General features: G+C 38.0%; 1 protein-coding gene across 1 annotated transcript; it reads left to right on the forward strand.

Moving 5' to 3' along the window:
* The first annotated feature begins 2924 nt into the window (after positions 1-2924).
* On the forward strand, positions 2925-3419 carry LOC110933008 (zinc finger protein 5-like). Its single transcript, XM_022176250.1, has one exon. It carries the CDS (start codon positions 2925-2927, stop codon positions 3417-3419), a length of 495 nt encoding a protein of 164 aa, XP_022031942.1.
* The last annotated feature ends 16486 nt before the right edge of the window (positions 3420-19905 follow it).

The raw sequence follows: 19905 nt of genomic DNA on the forward strand, positions 1-19905 counted from the left end.
CTTGACATACCATTTTTTTAACGGCCAACAAAATAAATCTCGAGCACTCTTGGGGCACTTACCGGACCAAACGGACTCTTCCGAGAGTATCCCGAGTCCACCACCAATTCCGGGGAAAACCCGGTAACCCATCTGCCCGTAGGCATGACGGTGAAACTACCGGTAAAACCCATTTGACCCATAGGCACGACGGTGACATACTAGTTATATCCTTCCACGGCTCCTCAACAATTCGCCATATACCGCCAACAGAGATTATTGATTAAATCAAAATAAACACAAATCCACAACGACGCGGTTTCCAAAGCCAGAACTTTCCGAAAAAGAAACCGTTTTAAACGGTTTAGTGACCACAATACACAACCGATGCTAGTTCTCAAAGGGTATTTTCGTCACTCAAATATGCTTTTCCTACATGGGAAGATGTTGGTTTTTATTTGGGTTGATTGTTATTATTTGTTTGTTATAGATATGTGGTGATTGTTGTGTAATGTGTTGGGTTTTTGCAAGTGTGTTGAGGATGCTATTAGATGTGGAGGATCAGCTCCAACAAAAGTTGGTTGTATAAAGAATATGTTGAGGTGTTTGGTTGAGAAGAGAGGGGAGTTGTGTTTGGAGTAACTTAGTGATTTGTCTATTGATGAGGTTAAGATTGAGCTTTCCGGTTTAAGGGGATCGGCCAAAAACGATATAATTTGATCATTTCTTGATATGTTGTAGGTTTCGTATTTGGAATTCGTATTGGATAGGTTTTTTAGTTGTGTGATCTTGCTTTCGGATTAAAGTATTTTGAGTGTATACCGAATTAATAATTGGATAAGACAGAAAGTTTTTTTTAAAGATCGAGATATTTTTTCGTGTTGGTAGCTAGCAGCTATATCAGTAGGAATTGTTAGGTTGGGTGTTTTGGGCTAGCGGCTAGCGTTGTTTTCCACCTCGGCACATTAAAGCCTCCAACACCATGGTAGCCAAGGGGGCGCCAAAGTGGGCTCCGCCAAGCCCTTAACGGGCTTGAGAGGGAGAAAGAGTGGGGGCCATGTGCAAAGAACCAATCAAAGATTTTCTTGTTTTTTTTTCACTTTTTTCTTTTTTTAATTATTAGCTAACGCACACCGGGTCAGTTAAAGGATGGGCCAGTTAAAGCCCCTCTACCTATGTGGCAGTGATGTGACGCTTTAACTAGCTCATGCTAGCCAAACCACACCGTGTATATAGCCTTAGTGGGAGCACCATAAGTAGTAACCAAGTTACTGTTGACAACCAGTTTTCACTAATGCTCATTTGCTTCTGGCAACCTAAACGCCTTGGAACGCCTCGTGATTTTTTAAACCAAGCTTGTGTTGTGTGTATATTGTTTGCTCTGATGATGAGAATTTGTTTAGTGTTTACTGCACTTGTGGATAAGACCAACAAATGGGATTGATAAAGTATGCGGTATCAGATTTGGAAAATCTTGATCATTAGCAAAAAGTTACACGTATTTTGCAAAAAGTTAAAGTTTGGTAAGATGATCCAACATAAAAGTTCTTGGTTTTAGAAATAACGCCTGAGCTTATGTAACCTAAACAACTCGAATGCCTCGTGCTTTTTTAAACCAAGTTCGTGTTGTGTGTGTATCGTTATCTCTAATGATGAGAACTTGTGTAGTGTGTGCTGCACTTCTGGATAAGACCAATAAATGGGATTGATTAAAGTAGGCAGTATCAAATTTGGGAAATCTTGATCATAAATAACACCCAATAGGTTACAAGTATTTTGCAAAAAAGTTCAAGGCTGCCATTAATCCAATTGGTAAGATGGTCCAACATAAAAGTTCTGCTCACTTTTAGCTTTAGGTTTATTGTTTAAGTATTAAGTATGTTCTTTTACTTAGTGGACTGTGTATGGAACTTTATAAATTAATCCATAAACATCACCTTCCACTTCTACCTTTGTATATATGTTTGGCAAGATATGTCCAATTATTATTTCCAAAAACGTCAATTTGCCAGTATTGTCTTTGTGTGTAGAATATTATAAATATATCATGTTTGTCATATGTTCTAAGAAATAAAATGAAAACACTTGCAAAATGTGTAGTGGGAGGAGAAGATAATGCCGCCAGTACCCTTGGGCGTTTTGCGTCTGTGGCGATTCAGTCAGCATGTGGGCATTATGGGGTATTATGTTAAAATGGGTATAGTGGTATAATACCCCACAACCCCTCATAACCCCCCCCCCCAACCCCTATTCAATCATTACCCATATTTATACAATATTTGTACATCCAACCGTGGAAGGGTCTGATTGGCCCAAGATTTCTCCACTCGGCGTCTAATTTGAAACGCCCCAACCCAAATTCGCAACAAAAACGTCCCTGGGGGCGGTGGTTGGGCGTTTTTTGGGGGGAAACGCCAAAAAACCCCTCCACTATGGGTGGTCTTAAAACCCCTAGTTGGGATTTATTTAAATTCTGAGCAATGGCGGAGCTTAGTGTAAAGTGGGGGGGGGGGTGCAACCCCCCCCCCCCCTGAATTATATAGGATTGTCCCTCAATTATTTTGTCTAAATATTTATACAATATATAAATTGGATCCTATGACTTTCCGCTCCCTCGGAACTTTTGGTCAAGCTCCGCCACTGATTCTGAGTCCCTTTTTGATTGGTGGCATTTTAACCCTTTGTTAATCTCCTTGTTGCATATTGGGAGTATCTCTTGATTCTAAAAGTTGATCAAACTTGGTAAAAAAAGTGAGCAAAAGTGAGCAACTTTATGACATCTTAATCTTATATTAATACAACTTGTAGAATTTTATAGTGCTTAATGGTACATATAGCATATACTCTTGCCATTACTTGAAGCCTATGTGATTATCATATACTTTCTATAAATAGGTAATCCTAGATTTGTAGGAAGTGTACTACTATCTTTCCTATCTCAAACAATGGTAGCTGTTACCTCTAACTTAGAATCACTTGAAATTGTTAGTCATAAAAAGCTAAAACTATTTGGCTTTCTGATTGATCCTTGTGCAAAAGGGACCAAAGATGGTGAATCGCTCGACGAAAAAAGGATTTCTATCCGTTCAAATGTTAAGAAATACAAATGTCCGTTTTGCTGCAAGAAGTTTGTGAATTCACAGGCTCTAGGAGGCCACCAAAATGCTCATAAAAAGGAAAGGTTGGAGAAGAAAAAGATGGAGATTCAAGCTAAAAAGGCTAAATTCAGTCTTTATTTCGGGTCTATATTGGATCACACCCATGATTCTAGTTTATCTTTCAAGAGTTTTTCATCCTATTTTAGCTTCTACTACTCGGAAGAGTATCCAAATATGAACTTTAGCACTACCCGTATCACCAACTCGCCTATCCTAGATTCCTGTTCCAGGTTCCAGCAAGACGGTGCTACGTTCAGGATCGGGGAAAATGGCACTTGTTAAACTTCTTCGGAAGTTTGGTCACTGAAGTCTTTTCCATATACGGGTCGTATAAAAATTTCAAGAATTACATATTTATTAGAATATTCTTGTGATATATTTAGATTACTTGATGTGTAGAAGAAGTCCACCTGAACCAGGCAACTGGTAGTTTGAGTTATGGTAAGCTTAGTTAACATGATTACTTGGATTTCGCACCAGCATGGACATTGACGCGGAGCGGAAGTGATAAAATGCTAGATACGTTCTAGCAAACGTTTTGAGCAACCCAAATGGGATTAAGTTTATTATAATATCAAAAATTGTGTTAAACATTACAAATAAGCCTTTTATTTATAGGCTGGTCTACTACACTACGCATTTAATTCGCTCTAAGTAACCAACATATTCACGAGTAACATAATCGAAATAAAATAGCATAACTGTAATGTTAATTTCAGTTGACATAACCTACATCTAGAATTAATCAAAAAAATGTAGGGAATCAGAAGACGAATATGCATGTGAGTGCATTGGTGCAGCGGAATTAAGTGTGGGATTAGTGTTGTCATAAGCAATCGAACCAAATTGGATGTGCATATTGAAGATGATATTGATGAATACGTGTAGAGAAAAGGAAATGGACAAATCTCAGTAACCTGAAGAAATGTCTTGATACCGGACATTGTTTCCGGTAACTCGAATATATACATATGAGTATTTGTGTCACACCCTGTTAGTTGCGGAAGCGTGTTACGTGTGACGTAAGAAAGGTAATCATTGCATCCAATCATGTATCACCGGCTCAAGACTTGTTTCCTGAAATACATGTAGTTTTAAAAAGTCAACAAAAGTTGAGCGAGTTCATGCAGTTTTTGTTATCATATGTAATCGTAGTATTCATGAAAATGAAATCTTGTAATCATAGTATTCATGAAAACGAGATCTTGTAATCATAGTATTCATGAAAATGAAATCTTGTAATCGTAGTATTCATGAAAATGAAATCTTGTAATCGTAGTATTCATGAAAATGAAATCCTGTAATCGTAGTATTCATGAATATGAAATCTTGGTATCGTAGTATTCATGAAAATGAAATCTTGTAATCGTAGTATTCATGAAAATGAAATCTTGTAATCATGGTATGTTCTGATTCATTCATGGAGTCTGTTAAGGATCTATCAGTGGGTAGCGAGCCCCCTGACATAATGTACCATAAGTAAATAACCAAACCGAGAACACTTTGTCATCATTTGGGATCACAAAAGCACTCCAGGGTATACCAACCAGGAGTGGGGCGTGCCTCAAGCCCAATAGATCTACACCTTTTGCACCTTGGTCACTAAGTGATTAATGGTTACTAATGTTATCTCCCTACTTATGCACATTGATCATGTTATCTACTACTCCGTAACTAACATACCGATTGTTTTAGCATGTATTTCCCCTCGATGTTTTTGAAAACAAAACATTGAAAACAGTGAAAGGAGGGACATGAACTCACAAGTTTGCGTTCCGTGTATTATGATATCGAAGTGAGCGTCCATACGTGTCAATAACCTACATGTGTACTAATCTCGTTAGACACTAGGTGTTTCGGACCTCGTACAAGTTGTTCATCTTGAATTCTTTATTATGTTCTCGTTTGTCATTTGGAACAACTTTGTATTTTAGAGCGTTAATAGTTTACTCTCTCGATTGTTATGTGTATACATATATTCTATACGTATTGAATTCGTAAGCGTATTCATGTATTCTATGTGTATTGACTTATGTGTGATCGGCTTTGTTCTTCACACGTCCTCGTGCAGTGCACGCATGTCATTGAGACTTTGCTCATGTCATTGGGCCGAGCCCATGTCATTGGGCCAAGCCCATGTCATCTATGTTATCGTATCTAACCATGTTTTAATGTTATTGGGCCGAGCCCATGTCATTGGGCCAAGCCCATGTTATCTATGTTATTGGGCCTAACCCATGTTTTATTGTTATTGGGCCTAATCCATGTCTTTTATGTTATTGGGCCGAGCCCATGTTATATTGCCATTGGGCCCTAGCCCATGTATTAAGGTATTGGGGCCTAGCCCATTACTAACTTTGATAGGCCCAATTCTAACTTCATGAGTCCATTAACATTATCTTGCAATTTCTACCAAAATGTTACCAAGTAGCAAACTTAAATAAGCTCATTTTTCCTATGAAAAATACTTGGTAATTTTTATAGTTTTCGACTTTCCGGATTCTTGTTATAGGTCACTTACATATGTGCTCGTTTAAACGTCCAGAATATGTTGTTTTAGACTCGACTTTGTAGTAACTTGTTTACGGTGTCGATACGCCCAAATTGTCGTCATCAAGTGTTATGTATTTCCATTTCGACCATTTTATTTAAGTGTCCGATTTAATAGCATTTCTTGGACCATGTAGGAACATGTATGTGTATTTATTTTGGTCACCCTATAGGTATCTAATACATACACATATAGCTTATATTACATGCACTTGACAAGTTTCCAAAAATATATAATTTTTACCAAAAATTATATATACATATATGGTTACACTTTTAACCATTTATTTTATTATTTTTTTTTGTAAAAGAGTAAGTTTTAGTCCATAAAACTTATTGAATATTTAAGACTTAAATATTCTCATTAGAGTTTCCAAAATGACGTTTATGACCACTAATCGCGTTTAACATTGTTAATCACCCTTTAATCCCATTTTTAATCGCGATTGGATTTTTAGAAAAATTCGCCATAGTTTCCCCTAAACTATGACGTTTCCCACGTTTTCAAAACGCGTTTAAACCATGTTTAAACCCATAATCATAATCAATTTCCAAAACAAGTTTCATTACCCCAACTTTGCATGCATGATTCATGCTCTTTTCTTCTTTATTTCCATGAACTTTTATAAGTATATTTTTAACAACTTGGTTAAAAATAATGAAATCTTCATATATTTATTAGGACCTTAAAGACACCATTTTCATTATATTTTATAATTAAAATCTCCTCTTTAAACCACTTTGTTTAGTAAACTTTTAGGATGATCATAATAAGAATCATGGTGGTTATTCTTTATAAAAGTCACTTATGTGTAATAAATCATTTTTAAGTTGTAGTAAAGTTCATGGAACAAGAGGTTGATGATCTTGTTTAGATTTAAACATTACCATGTTTAAATCATTATTTATATTATTAATCATAAAAAGATCACCCACTTAAAACAACTTACTTTAACATAATCAACATAAATTATGCTAACTAGCTATCACAAATCTAATAAATCAACACATAATATAGTTATATTTAGTGTTTATTAGCTTTGGGGTTAGGGTTTTTGGTGTGATTTTTATTAATCTTTTTGATGATCAACTTGTACTTCCATAATCTACTAGTAATAAGAATCATAAATATGGTGTTTAGTAGACTTACAAAGTGCACAAGCTAGATTAGATAATAAGAAGAAAGATAAGCTCCAAAGATGCTCCTAGTGAAGCTCCATGTTAAACCCTTGCTTAAGTGATCTTGTAGTGGCTAGATTAAGTGTAAAATGGATTGTTTATGGAAGATTGAAAGTGGGTTTAGTGTGTGTTCTTTGAGCCGAGATATTGGGGACCAAAATGAGGGTTTTTGGTGTTACAGCAATGTGGGGAAAGTTAAGAATAATAAAAGAATGGAAAGTGTTATAAGCTTGCTATCTTTTCAATCTCAAAGTCCATACTTCCATGCATGTCCACCATACTTAAAATCTTTGATTTCTCAACAAAGTCAAGTGGGGTGGATCCCACTTGAACCGTCAATTATGATGGGAGGGGGGTAATATGATTTTTTTTTGTTATAACTTTAGATATTTAGGTAATTAAATTAATTATATTGATTAGGGGTTAATGATAAACTAAGGTTATAATAAGGTCCAATTTGTTTACTAGTTTAGTGGGTATTAGTTTTGGATGGTAAAAATACCACTATTTCGCTTACCGGTTCGATATCGGGTGATATACGAAAGTTATAGTGTAGTACCGGGAGCTATGGTTTTAATTTACCATCGATGCTACGACATCTATTCAAGGCGTTTGTGACGCCAAAATATCGCTAACTAGCTCGCTAGCATTTTCGTTTGCTTGTTTCGTGACAAAAATGTCACCTACTAGTTCGTCGGTTCGCTAACGAACTGTTTTAGCGCAAAGCGATGTAATACCGGAAACTTGTGATTATGAACATTCCGTTGATATCATCTTATTGTTTTAGTATATTTTTCATCAATTGACATTATTCCTAAGTCCCGGAAATGCTTTATTATAGGTTCGGACGCGTTAAAAATGCTATATTTTAAGCCGAAACAGACATTTTTGAGGTTAGGGCGTTATACCGGAAAGTCTTGTTTCTTTGCAAGATGTGTTTTCATAATAATGTTTTCTTATATAAATGGACTCAGTTATGTCATCCGAGTGTCGTTTTTCAGTGTTTCGGTCTGATTTCACGGTTTGCTGGCATGAATAGTGTAACCGTGAATAGTGCACGCAGCACTTTCTACCAACACTTTTAGGACATTGTTTGTTTGGTTTCGCCTTACGACTAAAACCAACATATGTTTTAGCTTTGTTTTCTTGTCCTAACACTGTTATCCAGTATACGACACGGTTACGTAATTAAATTACGCTAAATGCATGAGATTTAGAAATATAAATAGTGATTAGATTGTACGGAATTACCAGTTATTTGCCAGTTGTTACATTCTCCCCCTGTTAAAAAGAATTTCGTCCCGAAATTCAAGTTGAGCCATCCTTTGCAGGAGTCTTCTTAAACAAGTGGGGATATTTTGCCTTAATCTGATCTTCACGTTCCCATGTGTACTCGGGTCCGTGACGTGAATTCCAGCGGACCTTGACTAGTTCGATATTACTTCTCCTTGTCTTGTGGACCTTCTAGTCCATAACCTCAATGGGTTCTTCGGTAAATTGGAGCGTGTTGTCTACATGAATCTCATCCGCTGGAATGATAACTGTATCAACAGTCAGACTTTTCTTGAGGTTCGACACATGAAATGTGTCGTGTACGTTACTGAGTTCCTCTGGCAGTTTCAACTTGTACGCAACGGTACCGATCTTCTCCAGAATCTCAAATGGCCCAATGTATCTCGGGTTTAGTTTTCCGCGTTTCCCGAATCTAGCTACGCCTTTCCAAGGTGAGACTTTCAGTAAGACTTTGTCTCCGACCTCGAAGGATAATGGTTTACGTCTTCTGTCCGCGTAGCTCTTTTGTCTGTCACGAGCCGCTTTGATACGGTCTCGTATCTTTGCTATCTTGTCAGTGGTCTCTTGGACTAGTTCAGGGCCAACGAGTTGTTTGTCTCCGACTTCCGTCCAACAAAGCGGTGATCGGCACTTCCGTCCGTATAGTGCTTCGAATGGGGCGGCTTTAATGCTTGTGTGATAACTATTATTATATGAGAACTCTACCAGCGGTAAATGTTTATCCCAGTTTCCGCCCAAATCCATCACACCGGCGCGAAGCATGTCTTCCAACGTTTGGATGGTTCGTTCACTTTGTCCATCGGTTTGCGGATGAAATGCTGTGCTCAGATCCAGACGAGATCCAAGCGATTCTTGAAATGATTGCCATATTCTTGACACAAAGCGACCATCATGATCCGAGATTATCGAAGTAGGCACTCCATGACGTGCCACAATCTCGTTGAGGTAGATTTCGGCTAACTTCGCGGTACTGTCTTTTTCATGAATAGGTAGGAAGTGAGCCAACTTGGTTAATCGATCAATGATAACCCATATCATGTCATGACCTCGAGAGGTCCGTGGGAGTCCTGTAATGAAATCCATTGATATCTGCTCCCATATCCAAACAGGAATCTTGGGTTGTTGTAATAATCTAGATGGCTTTTGATATTCGGCATTGAGCTTCGCACAAGTTAGGCAATTCCCAACATAGGTCGCAATATCTTTCTTGAGTTTATGCCACCAATAGTATTCCTTTAAATCCTGATACATCTTATCAGATCCTAGGTGTATTGAATATCTGGACTTGTGTGCTTCATCCAGCACTAAGTCTCGTAAGCCACCAAAATAGGGAATCCAGATCTTTCCTTTGAAATATAAAGTGTCATCCTTATTTGTTTCCATGTGTTTCCTTGCTCCTCGCAAGTATTCTGCTCATATATTTCCTGGCTTTGGGGCTTCCCGTTGTGCGTCGCGCACTCGAGTAGTGAAGTTTGTCTAGACTGTCAACTCTAAAACCCGTACTCGTAATGTTCTAACTCTTTCTTTCCGGCTCAAAGCATCCGCTACAACGTTTGCTTTCCCCGAATGGTATCTGATTTCGCAGTCATAATTGTTCAACAATTCTACCCATCGCCGTTGGCCCATGTTTAATTCCTTTTGGTTGAATATGTGTTGAAGACTTCTATGATCAGTGAATATGGTACACTTAGTACCATAGAGATAGTGACGCCAAATTTTTAAAGCGAATACCACTGCACCTAATTCCAGGTCATGAGTGGTATAGTTCCTTTCATGAACTTTTAACTGCCGCGACGCGTACGCGATGACTTTTTCACGTTGCATTAACACGCAACCCAAGCCTTGATGCGATGCATCACAGTACACCACGAAGTTATCGGTGCCGTCAGGGAGTGATAAGATTGGCGCTTGGCATAGTTTATCTTTAAGCGTTTGGAATGCCATTTCTTGTTTTTCACCCCAATCGAGCTTTCTATCCTTTTGAGTGAGAGAGGTTAGCGGTTGAGCAACTTTAGAAAAGTTCTCAATGAATTTCCGATAATATCCTACTAAGCCTAGAAATTGTCTTACTTCTGTTGGGGTCTTTGGGGCATTCTAGTTCTTTATGGCTTCCTATCTTTGATGGGTCCACATGAATTCCATTCTCGTTCACGACGTGATCGAGAAATTGGACCTCGCGAATCCAAAATTCGCATTTTGAGAATTTAGCATACAAGTGTTCTTTCTTAAGTAGCTCTAGAATAGTTCTCAAGTGTTGCTCATGTTCCGCCTTGGTTCATGAGTATATTAAAATGTCATCAATGAATACGATCACGAACTTGTCGAGATATGGCTTAGATACTCGATTCATCAAATCCATGAATACGGCGGGAGTGTTTATTAAGCCAAAGGGCATAACAAGGAACTAGTAATGCCCATAGCGAGTCCTGAACGCTATCATAGGAATGCTTTCCTCTTGGATCCTCAGCAGATGGTGTTCGGATCTTAGATCAATTTTGGAATAGAAGCTAGAACCTTGTAACTGATCGAACAAGTCGTCAATCCTTGGTAAAGGATACCGGTTCTTTATGGTTAACTTGTTCAGTTCTCGGTAATCTATACACATTCGAAAGGTTCCGTCTCTCTTCTTGATAAATAGCACCGGAGCTCCCCAAGGTAAGAAACTCGGTCTATTGAATCCTTTGTCAAACAATTCCTGAAACTGAATAAATAATTCCTGCATCTCCGAGGGTGCGAGTCTATATGAAGCTTTCGCCACCGGTGCAGCTCCTGGCACAAGATCGATAATGAATTCGACTTGTCGCTGCGGAGGTAGTCCCGGCAATTCTTTTGGAAAGACTTCAGGGTATTCCATTACCACAGGGATGTCCTCCACCTTGCGCTACTCGGCCTTCTTATCGACCACATGGACAAGAAAGGCGATGCATCCTGTTCTCAGACTCTTCCGAGCCTTCATACAGTTGTTGGTCAGCAGCCGTGTGTCGTGTTTCTCTCCGTGCACCAAAAGATGTTCTCTCGTCAGACAGGGGGAAAAAGAATAATAGTTTTCGCAGCACAACTACTTCTGCTCGGTTGTCGGCCAACCAGTCTATGCTAGAAGTTAAGTCGTAACAACCTAATTGAATGAGTGAAAAGTCGTTACTGAATTTTCGTGCTCCAAGTTCAAGTGTGCATCCTTTGATGTCTTTCCTGACTTGACTAATTTACCATTGGTCAATCCTATTGAATGGGAGGACGTCTTGTTTACTTGACTCAGCCAAGTATATTTTGAATTCTATAGGGATGCAACTAATACCGATACTGGTGTTAAACAACACGGATGCAACGGGTCGGTTGATAGGAACGTATCGGTGACCCTTAATGACTTCACATGACTTCGCTAATTCCTCATTAGCTAACTTGATAGAGCAAGACATGTTTAACCTACATGACTCTAATTCGTGTATATGCTAAGTATCTAAAGACAATAAGTTAAGCCGGCGTTGGTATCCGAAGAATTGATACATGATGGTTGTAGAGTAGAGCATACCCCTAGACTTGCTTACTCACTAGCTTGATTCATCCTTAACCATCCATGCTCGTAGTGACATCCTTGCCACAGTAAAAACCACCTCGTTCATTCTTAAATATAGCTAACTCATTAGTTTCTGTTTTGTGCCAAGTCTCACCGCACTGCTTCTCTTGTCACTTTTGCAAGTGCCCTCATGATGAAAGTTTCACCTATCTCATTTCGAATTTTGACAAGTTATTAGCATACTTCTTAATGCGAGCATCGATTATAGCAGTAATCTCCTTCGCTTTGCGTGTCACGGGATTTCTCTTTTTCTTAACACCCTCCTTGAGCAGTCCCCCGTCCTCACCACACCCTTGGCGAGACTAACTGAGAGAGTTACTTGAAAATAAATCTAGGTAGGGTGACATGACGTAATCATCATTCGGATCTCAGGGCTAAACCCCAAATGTAGCGCTCAGTGCGTTTAGATTCGAGTGTTATCCAATATCCAATCAATCCTTGACAGATTGTAGAGGCGTCGGGGTAACTAACAACATTAGCTCTAATCATGATCGAGTTCTAGAGCTCGGTTCCCAAACTTGGAATTTTTCCACTAGCGAGCAATACTCTTATCGCTTAAGATTCTTGAGTTCTTCCCACAATAACCTCTTGTTGTATTACTCCCTATAGTTTGCACTTGGAGATTCCACCGAGTTAACGCCTCATTTAACAGAAGGCTATTAGTTTACCCAAAATGTTTACTTAGGAGTACATTTATTAGCAAGGTTAACTGACTTCCTTGTCTTTATCTAACGGATAGAACTCACCGCACCTTCCGCATCAATGAGGTCTCGCGGCTTATAATCCGGAAAAGCCTTAGGATTAAAATCTGGTGTGATTGCATCTCCAAGTGTGGCATTGCCACTCATTCTCGTCCCATCGGGATTTGAACCACTTGAACTACCGGTACCATCAGTACCATCACTAGTGTCGACTCGACAACCTCATGTTGTTCCATATGACCTCTAGTTCAACTTTAATAGTAGGGCGCTGATTAACTGACCCTCTTCTAGGCATAGATTTTCTTGTCGACACCACGTTGTTTCCGATACATAGTATCATTGGGTCTAGGCTTTTATTATATAGCCTATCATGCGCCTAAGAATTAAGAACGTGATTGGTCATGGAAACCTCAAGACAGCGTTGCTCCGGTATGTTTGAACAATGATATTCATGAATAAATGCATTCCAAAATGCATAGTACCTCTTGAGTGTATTAGCCATGTGCCTAAATGGGAAAAGAAGTAATTCGTTGAGGAGGAGAAACCAAACGGCCGTCTCCAATTTTTTTTTTTACAACGTGTATCCCACACTTCCTGGATCTCGATCGCCCAAAGTAGGAAAAATCCTTCGCCGCACTAGCCCGTGTGACGAATACGTTGATACTCCTTGAGCTCCACGAGCTTCGACAAAATTGTTATAATTTCCATAGATGTCGAATAATACAATGAAAGGGTTGTAGCTTGGCTCATGCCATAGTATCCCTTGGAATAAGACAAATATCAAACGACGAAGTTTAATGTAATCATCTCCGATAATAAGATAAGGTAAGGTGTCATAGACACCAAAGAACCAGCCCATGTACAAGAATTTCGAGAATGTTGAGGAAAAATCCTCCATAAGTGGCTAACGAGCTTTGTTTGCTTTCGATGACTAGTCTCAGACGACTCGTGTTATAGATCGAATGTTAAGTGCAAACAACACGTGTAGTCTTCCTGTATCGTAGAGTGTTATAGTAACCATTCCGGTTAGTGTTCCACTAGATAGAAACTTGAACAACTTAGGAATTTCGAATGGATAGTGATCGTTAGCTTGACCCTCAGAGCCCACCAGGATTTCCATACACTACAAGTTGTTATTACGTGGGCCCCCGTAATAATAAATTGTCTTGCATGGTCACCCTAGCATTCTCTCGTTCAAAAAGACGACCAGTCAACGAGAGGACACTATTGTCTATATACCTTCAACATAGGAGGGACCTTCGTGATGGTCCACGTGCTAATGCCCATTGTCATTATTCGTGAAAGGGCGCAACGTAAGACAGAATAGAAATATAGAGAATCCGTAACAATAGCAACTGGAGGGGCAACTTTAAGATGAGTACTTCATCTTCCTTTTCTAGACGAGAGTGTCATCAATCACGATTAGTATGAGCCTCAGGGACCTCGTCCCACTAGTAGGGTTGTTGTCCAAGGCCGCCACCTCCGCCTCGTCATCACTACCGAAGCCGGACATATACCATCCGAGGGAAAACAACCATCTTCCACGGGATCAATGCTTTAGGGTCTCGCTTAGGGACCACGGCCGCCATAAGCTTCGTAATAGACGCGAGGTCATCATTCTCATCACGTGAGTCAAGTGTAAAAATAGAATTCATAGTCGAAGGTATTTTTGTTCTCGGCAAATATTTCGTACAACACATATATAAATACATTATATATATAATCACTAAATCTCATGTTATTTTTGTTCTCATGTTTCACATGTAAGCCTTAGTGTTTTCAAGTCTATTCCTTATAGACTAAACATGTATTGAACCATATCAGTTACTTATGATTGAGCCCGCGTGATAGATCCTCATGTTATAGTGACACAATGAAAACCTTTTGTCATTTTGTCATACTTTTTGAAATCATCTTTGTAATGTTACCAACTTTGTTTTCATGTGAGAGCCCTTGGTGATTGTAGACCAAACTTTATAAAAGTTTGTCCCCGGTTCACTACAATCGGAGCTCTGATACCAATCTGTCACACCCTGTTAGTTGCGGAAGCGTGTTACGTGTGACGTAAGAAAGGTAATCATTGCATCCAATCATGTATCACCGGCTCAAGACTTGTTTCCTGAAATACATGTAGTTTTAAAAAGTCAACAAAAGTTGAGCGAGTTCATGCAGTTTTTGTTATCATATGTAATCGTAGTATTCATGAAAATGAAATCTTGTAATCATAGTATTCATGAAAACGAGATCTTGTAATCATAGTATTCATGAAAATGAAATCTTGTAATCGTAGTATTCATGAAAATGAAATCTTGTAATCGTAGTATTCATGAAAATGAAATCCTGTAATCGTAGTATTCATGAATATGAAATCTTGGTATCGTAGTATTCATGAAAATGAAATCTTGTAATCGTAGTATTCATGAAAATGAAATCTTGTAATCATGGTATGTTCTGATTCATTCATGGAGTCTGTTAAGGATCTATCAGTGGGTAGCGAGCCCCCTGACATAATGTACCATAAGTAAATAACCAAACCGAGAACACTTTGTCATCATTTGGGATCACAAAAGCACTCCAGGGTATACCAACCAGGAGTGGGGCGTGCCTCAAGCCCAATAGATCTACACCTTTTGCACCTTGGTCACTAAGTGATTAATGGTTACTAATGTTATCTCCCTACTTATGCACATTGATCATGTTATCTACTACTCCGTAACTAACATACCGATTGTTTTAGCATGTATTTCCCCTCGATGTTTTTGAAAACAAAACATTGAAAACAGTGAAAGGAGGGACATGAACTCACAAGTTTGCGTTCCGTGTATTATGATATCGAAGTGAGCGTCCATACGTGTCAATAACCTACATGTGTACTAATCTCGTTAGACACTAGGTGTTTCGGACCTCGTACAAGTTGTTCATCTTGAATTCTTTATTATGTTCTCGTTTGTCATTTGGAACAACTTTGTATTTTAGAGCGTTAATAGTTTACTCTCTCGATTGTTATGTGTATACATATATTCTATACGTATTGAATTCGTAAGCGTATTCATGTATTCTATGTGTATTGACTTATGTGTGATCGGCTTTGTTCTTCACACGTCCTCGTGCAGTGCACGCATGTCATTGAGACTTTGCTCATGTCATTGGGCCGAGCCCATGTCATTGGGCCAAGCCCATGTCATCTATGTTATCGTATCTAACCATGTTTTAATGTTATTGGGCCGAGCCCATGTCATTGGGCCAAGCCCATGTTATCTATGTTATTGGGCCTAACCCATGTTTTATTGTTATTGGGCCTAATCCATGTCTTTTATGTTATTGGGCCGAGCCCATGTTATATTGCCATTGGGCCCTAGCCCATGTATTAAGGTATTGGGGCCTAGCCCATTACTAACTTTGATAGGCCCAATTCTAACTTCATGAGTCCATTAACATTATCTTGCAATTTCTACCAAAATGTTACCAAGTAGCAAACTTAAATAAGCTCATTTTTCCTATGAAAAATACTTGGTAATTTTTATAGTTTTCGACTTTCCGGATTCTTGTTATAGGTCACTTACATATGTGCTCGTTTAAACGTCCAGAATATGTTGTTTTAGACTCGACTTTGTAGTAACTTGTTTACGGTGTCGATACGCCCAAATTGTCGTCATCAAGTGTTATGTATTTCCATTTCGACCATTTTATTTAAGTGTCCGATTTAATAGCATTTCTTGGACCATGTAGGAACATGTATGTGTATTTATTTTGGTCACCCTATAGGTATCTAATACATACACATATAGCTTATATTACATGCACTTGACAAGTTTCCAAAAATATATAATTTTTACCAAAAATTATATATACATATATGGTTACACTTTTAACCATTTATTTTATTATTTTTTTTTTTGTAAAAGAGTAAGTTTTAGTCCATAAAACTTATTGAATATTTAAGACTTAAATATTCTCATTAGAGTTTCCAAAATGACGTTTATGACCACTAATCGCGTTTAACATTGTTAATCACCCTTTAATCCCATTTTTAATCGCGATTGGATTTTTAGAAAAATTCGCCATAGTTTCCCCTAAACTATGACGTTTCCCACGTTTTCAAAACGCGTTTAAACCATGTTTAAACCCATAATCATAATCAATTTCCAAAACAAGTTTCATTACCCCAACTTTGCATGCATGATTCATGCTCTTTTCTTCTTTATTTCCATGAACTTTTATAAGTATATTTTTAACAACTTGGTTAAAAATAATGAAATCTTCATATATTTATTAGGACCTTAAAGACACCATTTTCATTATATTTTATAATTAAAATCTCCTCTTTAAACCACTTTGTTTAGTAAACTTTTAGGATGATCATAATAAGAATCATGGTGGTTATTCTTTATAAAAGTCACTTATGTGTAATAAATCATTTTTAAGTTGTAGTAAAGTTCATGGAACAAGAGGTTGATGATCTTGTTTAGATTTAAACATTACCATGTTTAAATCATTATTTATATTATTAATCATAAAAAGATCACCCACTTAAAACAACTTACTTTAACATAATCAACATAAATTATGCTAACTAGCTATCACAAATCTAATAAATCAACACATAATATAGTTATATTTAGTGTTTATTAGCTTTGGGGTTAGGGTTTTTGGTGTGATTTTTATTAATCTTTTTGATGATCAACTTGTACTTCCATAATCTACTAGTAATAAGAATCATAAATATGGTGTTTAGTAGACTTACAAAGTGCACAAGCTAGATTAGATAATAAGAAGAAAGATAAGCTCCAAAGATGCTCCTAGTGAAGCTCCATGTTAAACCCTTGCTTAAGTGATCTTGTAGTGGCTAGATTAAGTGTAAAATGGATTGTTTATGGAAGATTGAAAGTGGGTTTAGTGTGTGTTCTTTGAGCCGAGATATTGGGGACCAAAATGAGGGTTTTTGGTGTTACAACAATGTGGGGAAAGTTAAGAATAATAAAAGAATGGAAAGTGTTATAAGCTTGCTATCTTTTCAATCTCAAAGTCCATACTTCCATGCATGTCCACCATACTTAAAATCTTTGATTTCTCAACAAAGTCAAGTGGGGTGGATCCCACTTGAACCGTCAATTATGATGGGAGGGGGGTAATATGATTTTTTTTTGTTATAACTTTAGATATTTAGGTAATTAAATTAATTATATTGATTAGGGGTTAATGATAAACTAAGGTTATAATAAGGTCCAATTTGTTTACTAGTTTAGTGGGTATTAGTTTTGGATGGTAAAAATACCACTATTTCGCTTACCGGTTCGATATCGGGTGATATACGAAAGTTATAGTGTAGTACCGGGAGCTATGGTTTTAATTTACCATCGATGCTACGACATCTATTCAAGGCGTTTGTGACGCCAAAATATCGCTAACTAGCTCGCTAGCATTTTCGTTTGCTTGTTTCGTGACAAAAATGTCACCTACTAGTTCGTCGGTTCGCTAACGAACTGTTTTAGCGCAAAGCGATGTAATACCGGAAACTTGTGATTATGAACATTCCGTTGATATCATCTTATTGTTTTAGTATATTTTTCATCAATTGACATTATTCCTAAGTCCCGGAAATGCTTTATTATAGGTTCGGACGCGTTAAAAATGCTATATTTTAAGCCGAAACAGACATTTTTGAGGTTAGGGCGTTATACCGGAAAGTCTTGTTTCTTTGCAAGATGTGTTTTCATAATAATGTTTTCTTATATAAATGGACTCAGTTATGTCATCCGAGTGTCGTTTTTCAGTGTTTCGGTCTGATTTCACGGTTTGCTGGCATGAATAGTGTAACCGTGAATAGTGCACGCAGCACTTTCTACCAACACTTTTAGGACATTGTTTGTTTGGTTTCGCCTTACGACTAAAACCAACATATGTTTTAGCTTTGTTTTCTTGTCCTAACACTGTATTCCAGTATACGACACGGTTACGTAATTAAATTACGCTAAATGCAATAATACTCTAGGATATCTAGTACATGGCATATGTGACTCTCATGTAATCTCCGTCTTCATAATTGAATCCCAGATCCTTTGCTATTGCAGGCCACAAGTTCTCCGTTGTTACATTCCTGTAACCCCCGTCCATGGCCACCAACAAGTACAGACTCAGTAAGTTAATCTTTCTCTTGTGTGAAGCAACTGGTGGAACCGGCCTTGTTGAGATTCCCATATATTCGAATAGAAACCATTTAACCAGTTCTTCAAACTTTGAATCGAGTATATGTTTATACTTGACAACAAAATCTCGATCATCCAGTAAGTTCATAAACGCTCTACAGTCTTCAAATTCTTTGAATTCCATAGCCATAACGATCATAATACTCCAATCTGTCTCTTGTGAAGACAGATGAAGTTCTTCGAAATAGGAATTCAAGTAACGTTGTTTGAAATCTTCATCGAATACCCCTTCTTCAATTATGTTTTGCTTTTCTTTTAACCCAATCTCTTCTTCCCTTGATAACCCACTCTCTTCATTAACCGTGTTATTCACCGGAACAGAAAACATGGGAAAAATTCTGCAAGTATCACCATCTTTATTGGCAGTGAAACCTTGCATGGTTAATTGATCCATGCTTAAAATGTTTCGGTCTAATTCCGGAGAGTAAAGAACACTTTGAATTTTCATAATCTCATTACTTGTTTTGATTTCTACCAAACCAACTGTAGGTCCCTCGTGGAGGATGAGGTTAAACCTTAACCTTGTTATATTAACACACTAGCAAGTGCGGAATCCAAGCTAGAGTGCAACCGAGTTGAGACAAGCATAAACACAAAACACACAAGGTTCACCGATTAACACCACTTGTATTAATGCAAATGAAAGGTTCCGGTTACAAGCACAAAGTTTACAAATCAGTATTGCAAACTCTCTAATGTGTGTGTTCTTGACAGAAGTGTCTCTCAAGTGTTTTCGAATGTCTCTGCTGAAAAGAACACACTGCATGGGTATATATACCCAGCACAGCAAGTCTGGTCGAAGGATCAGGAATACTGATCGAAAGATCATCTTTCGATCAGACTGCCATCGAAGGATTCACAGGGACCTCGAAGGATGATCTATCGAGGTCCATCAATCATCCATCGAAGTTTCATCTTTCGAGTTCATCGAAGGATCTTACTATCCTTCGATGAGCCATCCTTCGAGCCAGACAATTTACAGTCATATACTAACTGTTTGGCCAAGTCAAACCAGGAGGATGGTTGACTTGGTCAAACTTACAAGACTAACAACGGACATCGTCTAATATCGACACGATACAGAGTACAGACAAAGTACAGACACAAGTGCACCAACAAACTCCCCCTTGGCTGTAGCTTTGTCTCGATCTTGATCATCTCTGATCTTTGTGTCTTCAGGACTCTGATGTCCTTTCAAGTCTTCAATGTCAGAGGATCTTCAAAGTCTTCACGTCTTGTAAGCAGAAAGTGTATCAACAAACTCC

Source organism: Helianthus annuus, chromosome 16, assembly GCF_002127325.2.
Source record: "Helianthus annuus cultivar XRQ/B chromosome 16, HanXRQr2.0-SUNRISE, whole genome shotgun sequence".
Lineage (NCBI taxonomy): Eukaryota > Viridiplantae > Streptophyta > Magnoliopsida > Asterales > Asteraceae > Helianthus > Helianthus annuus.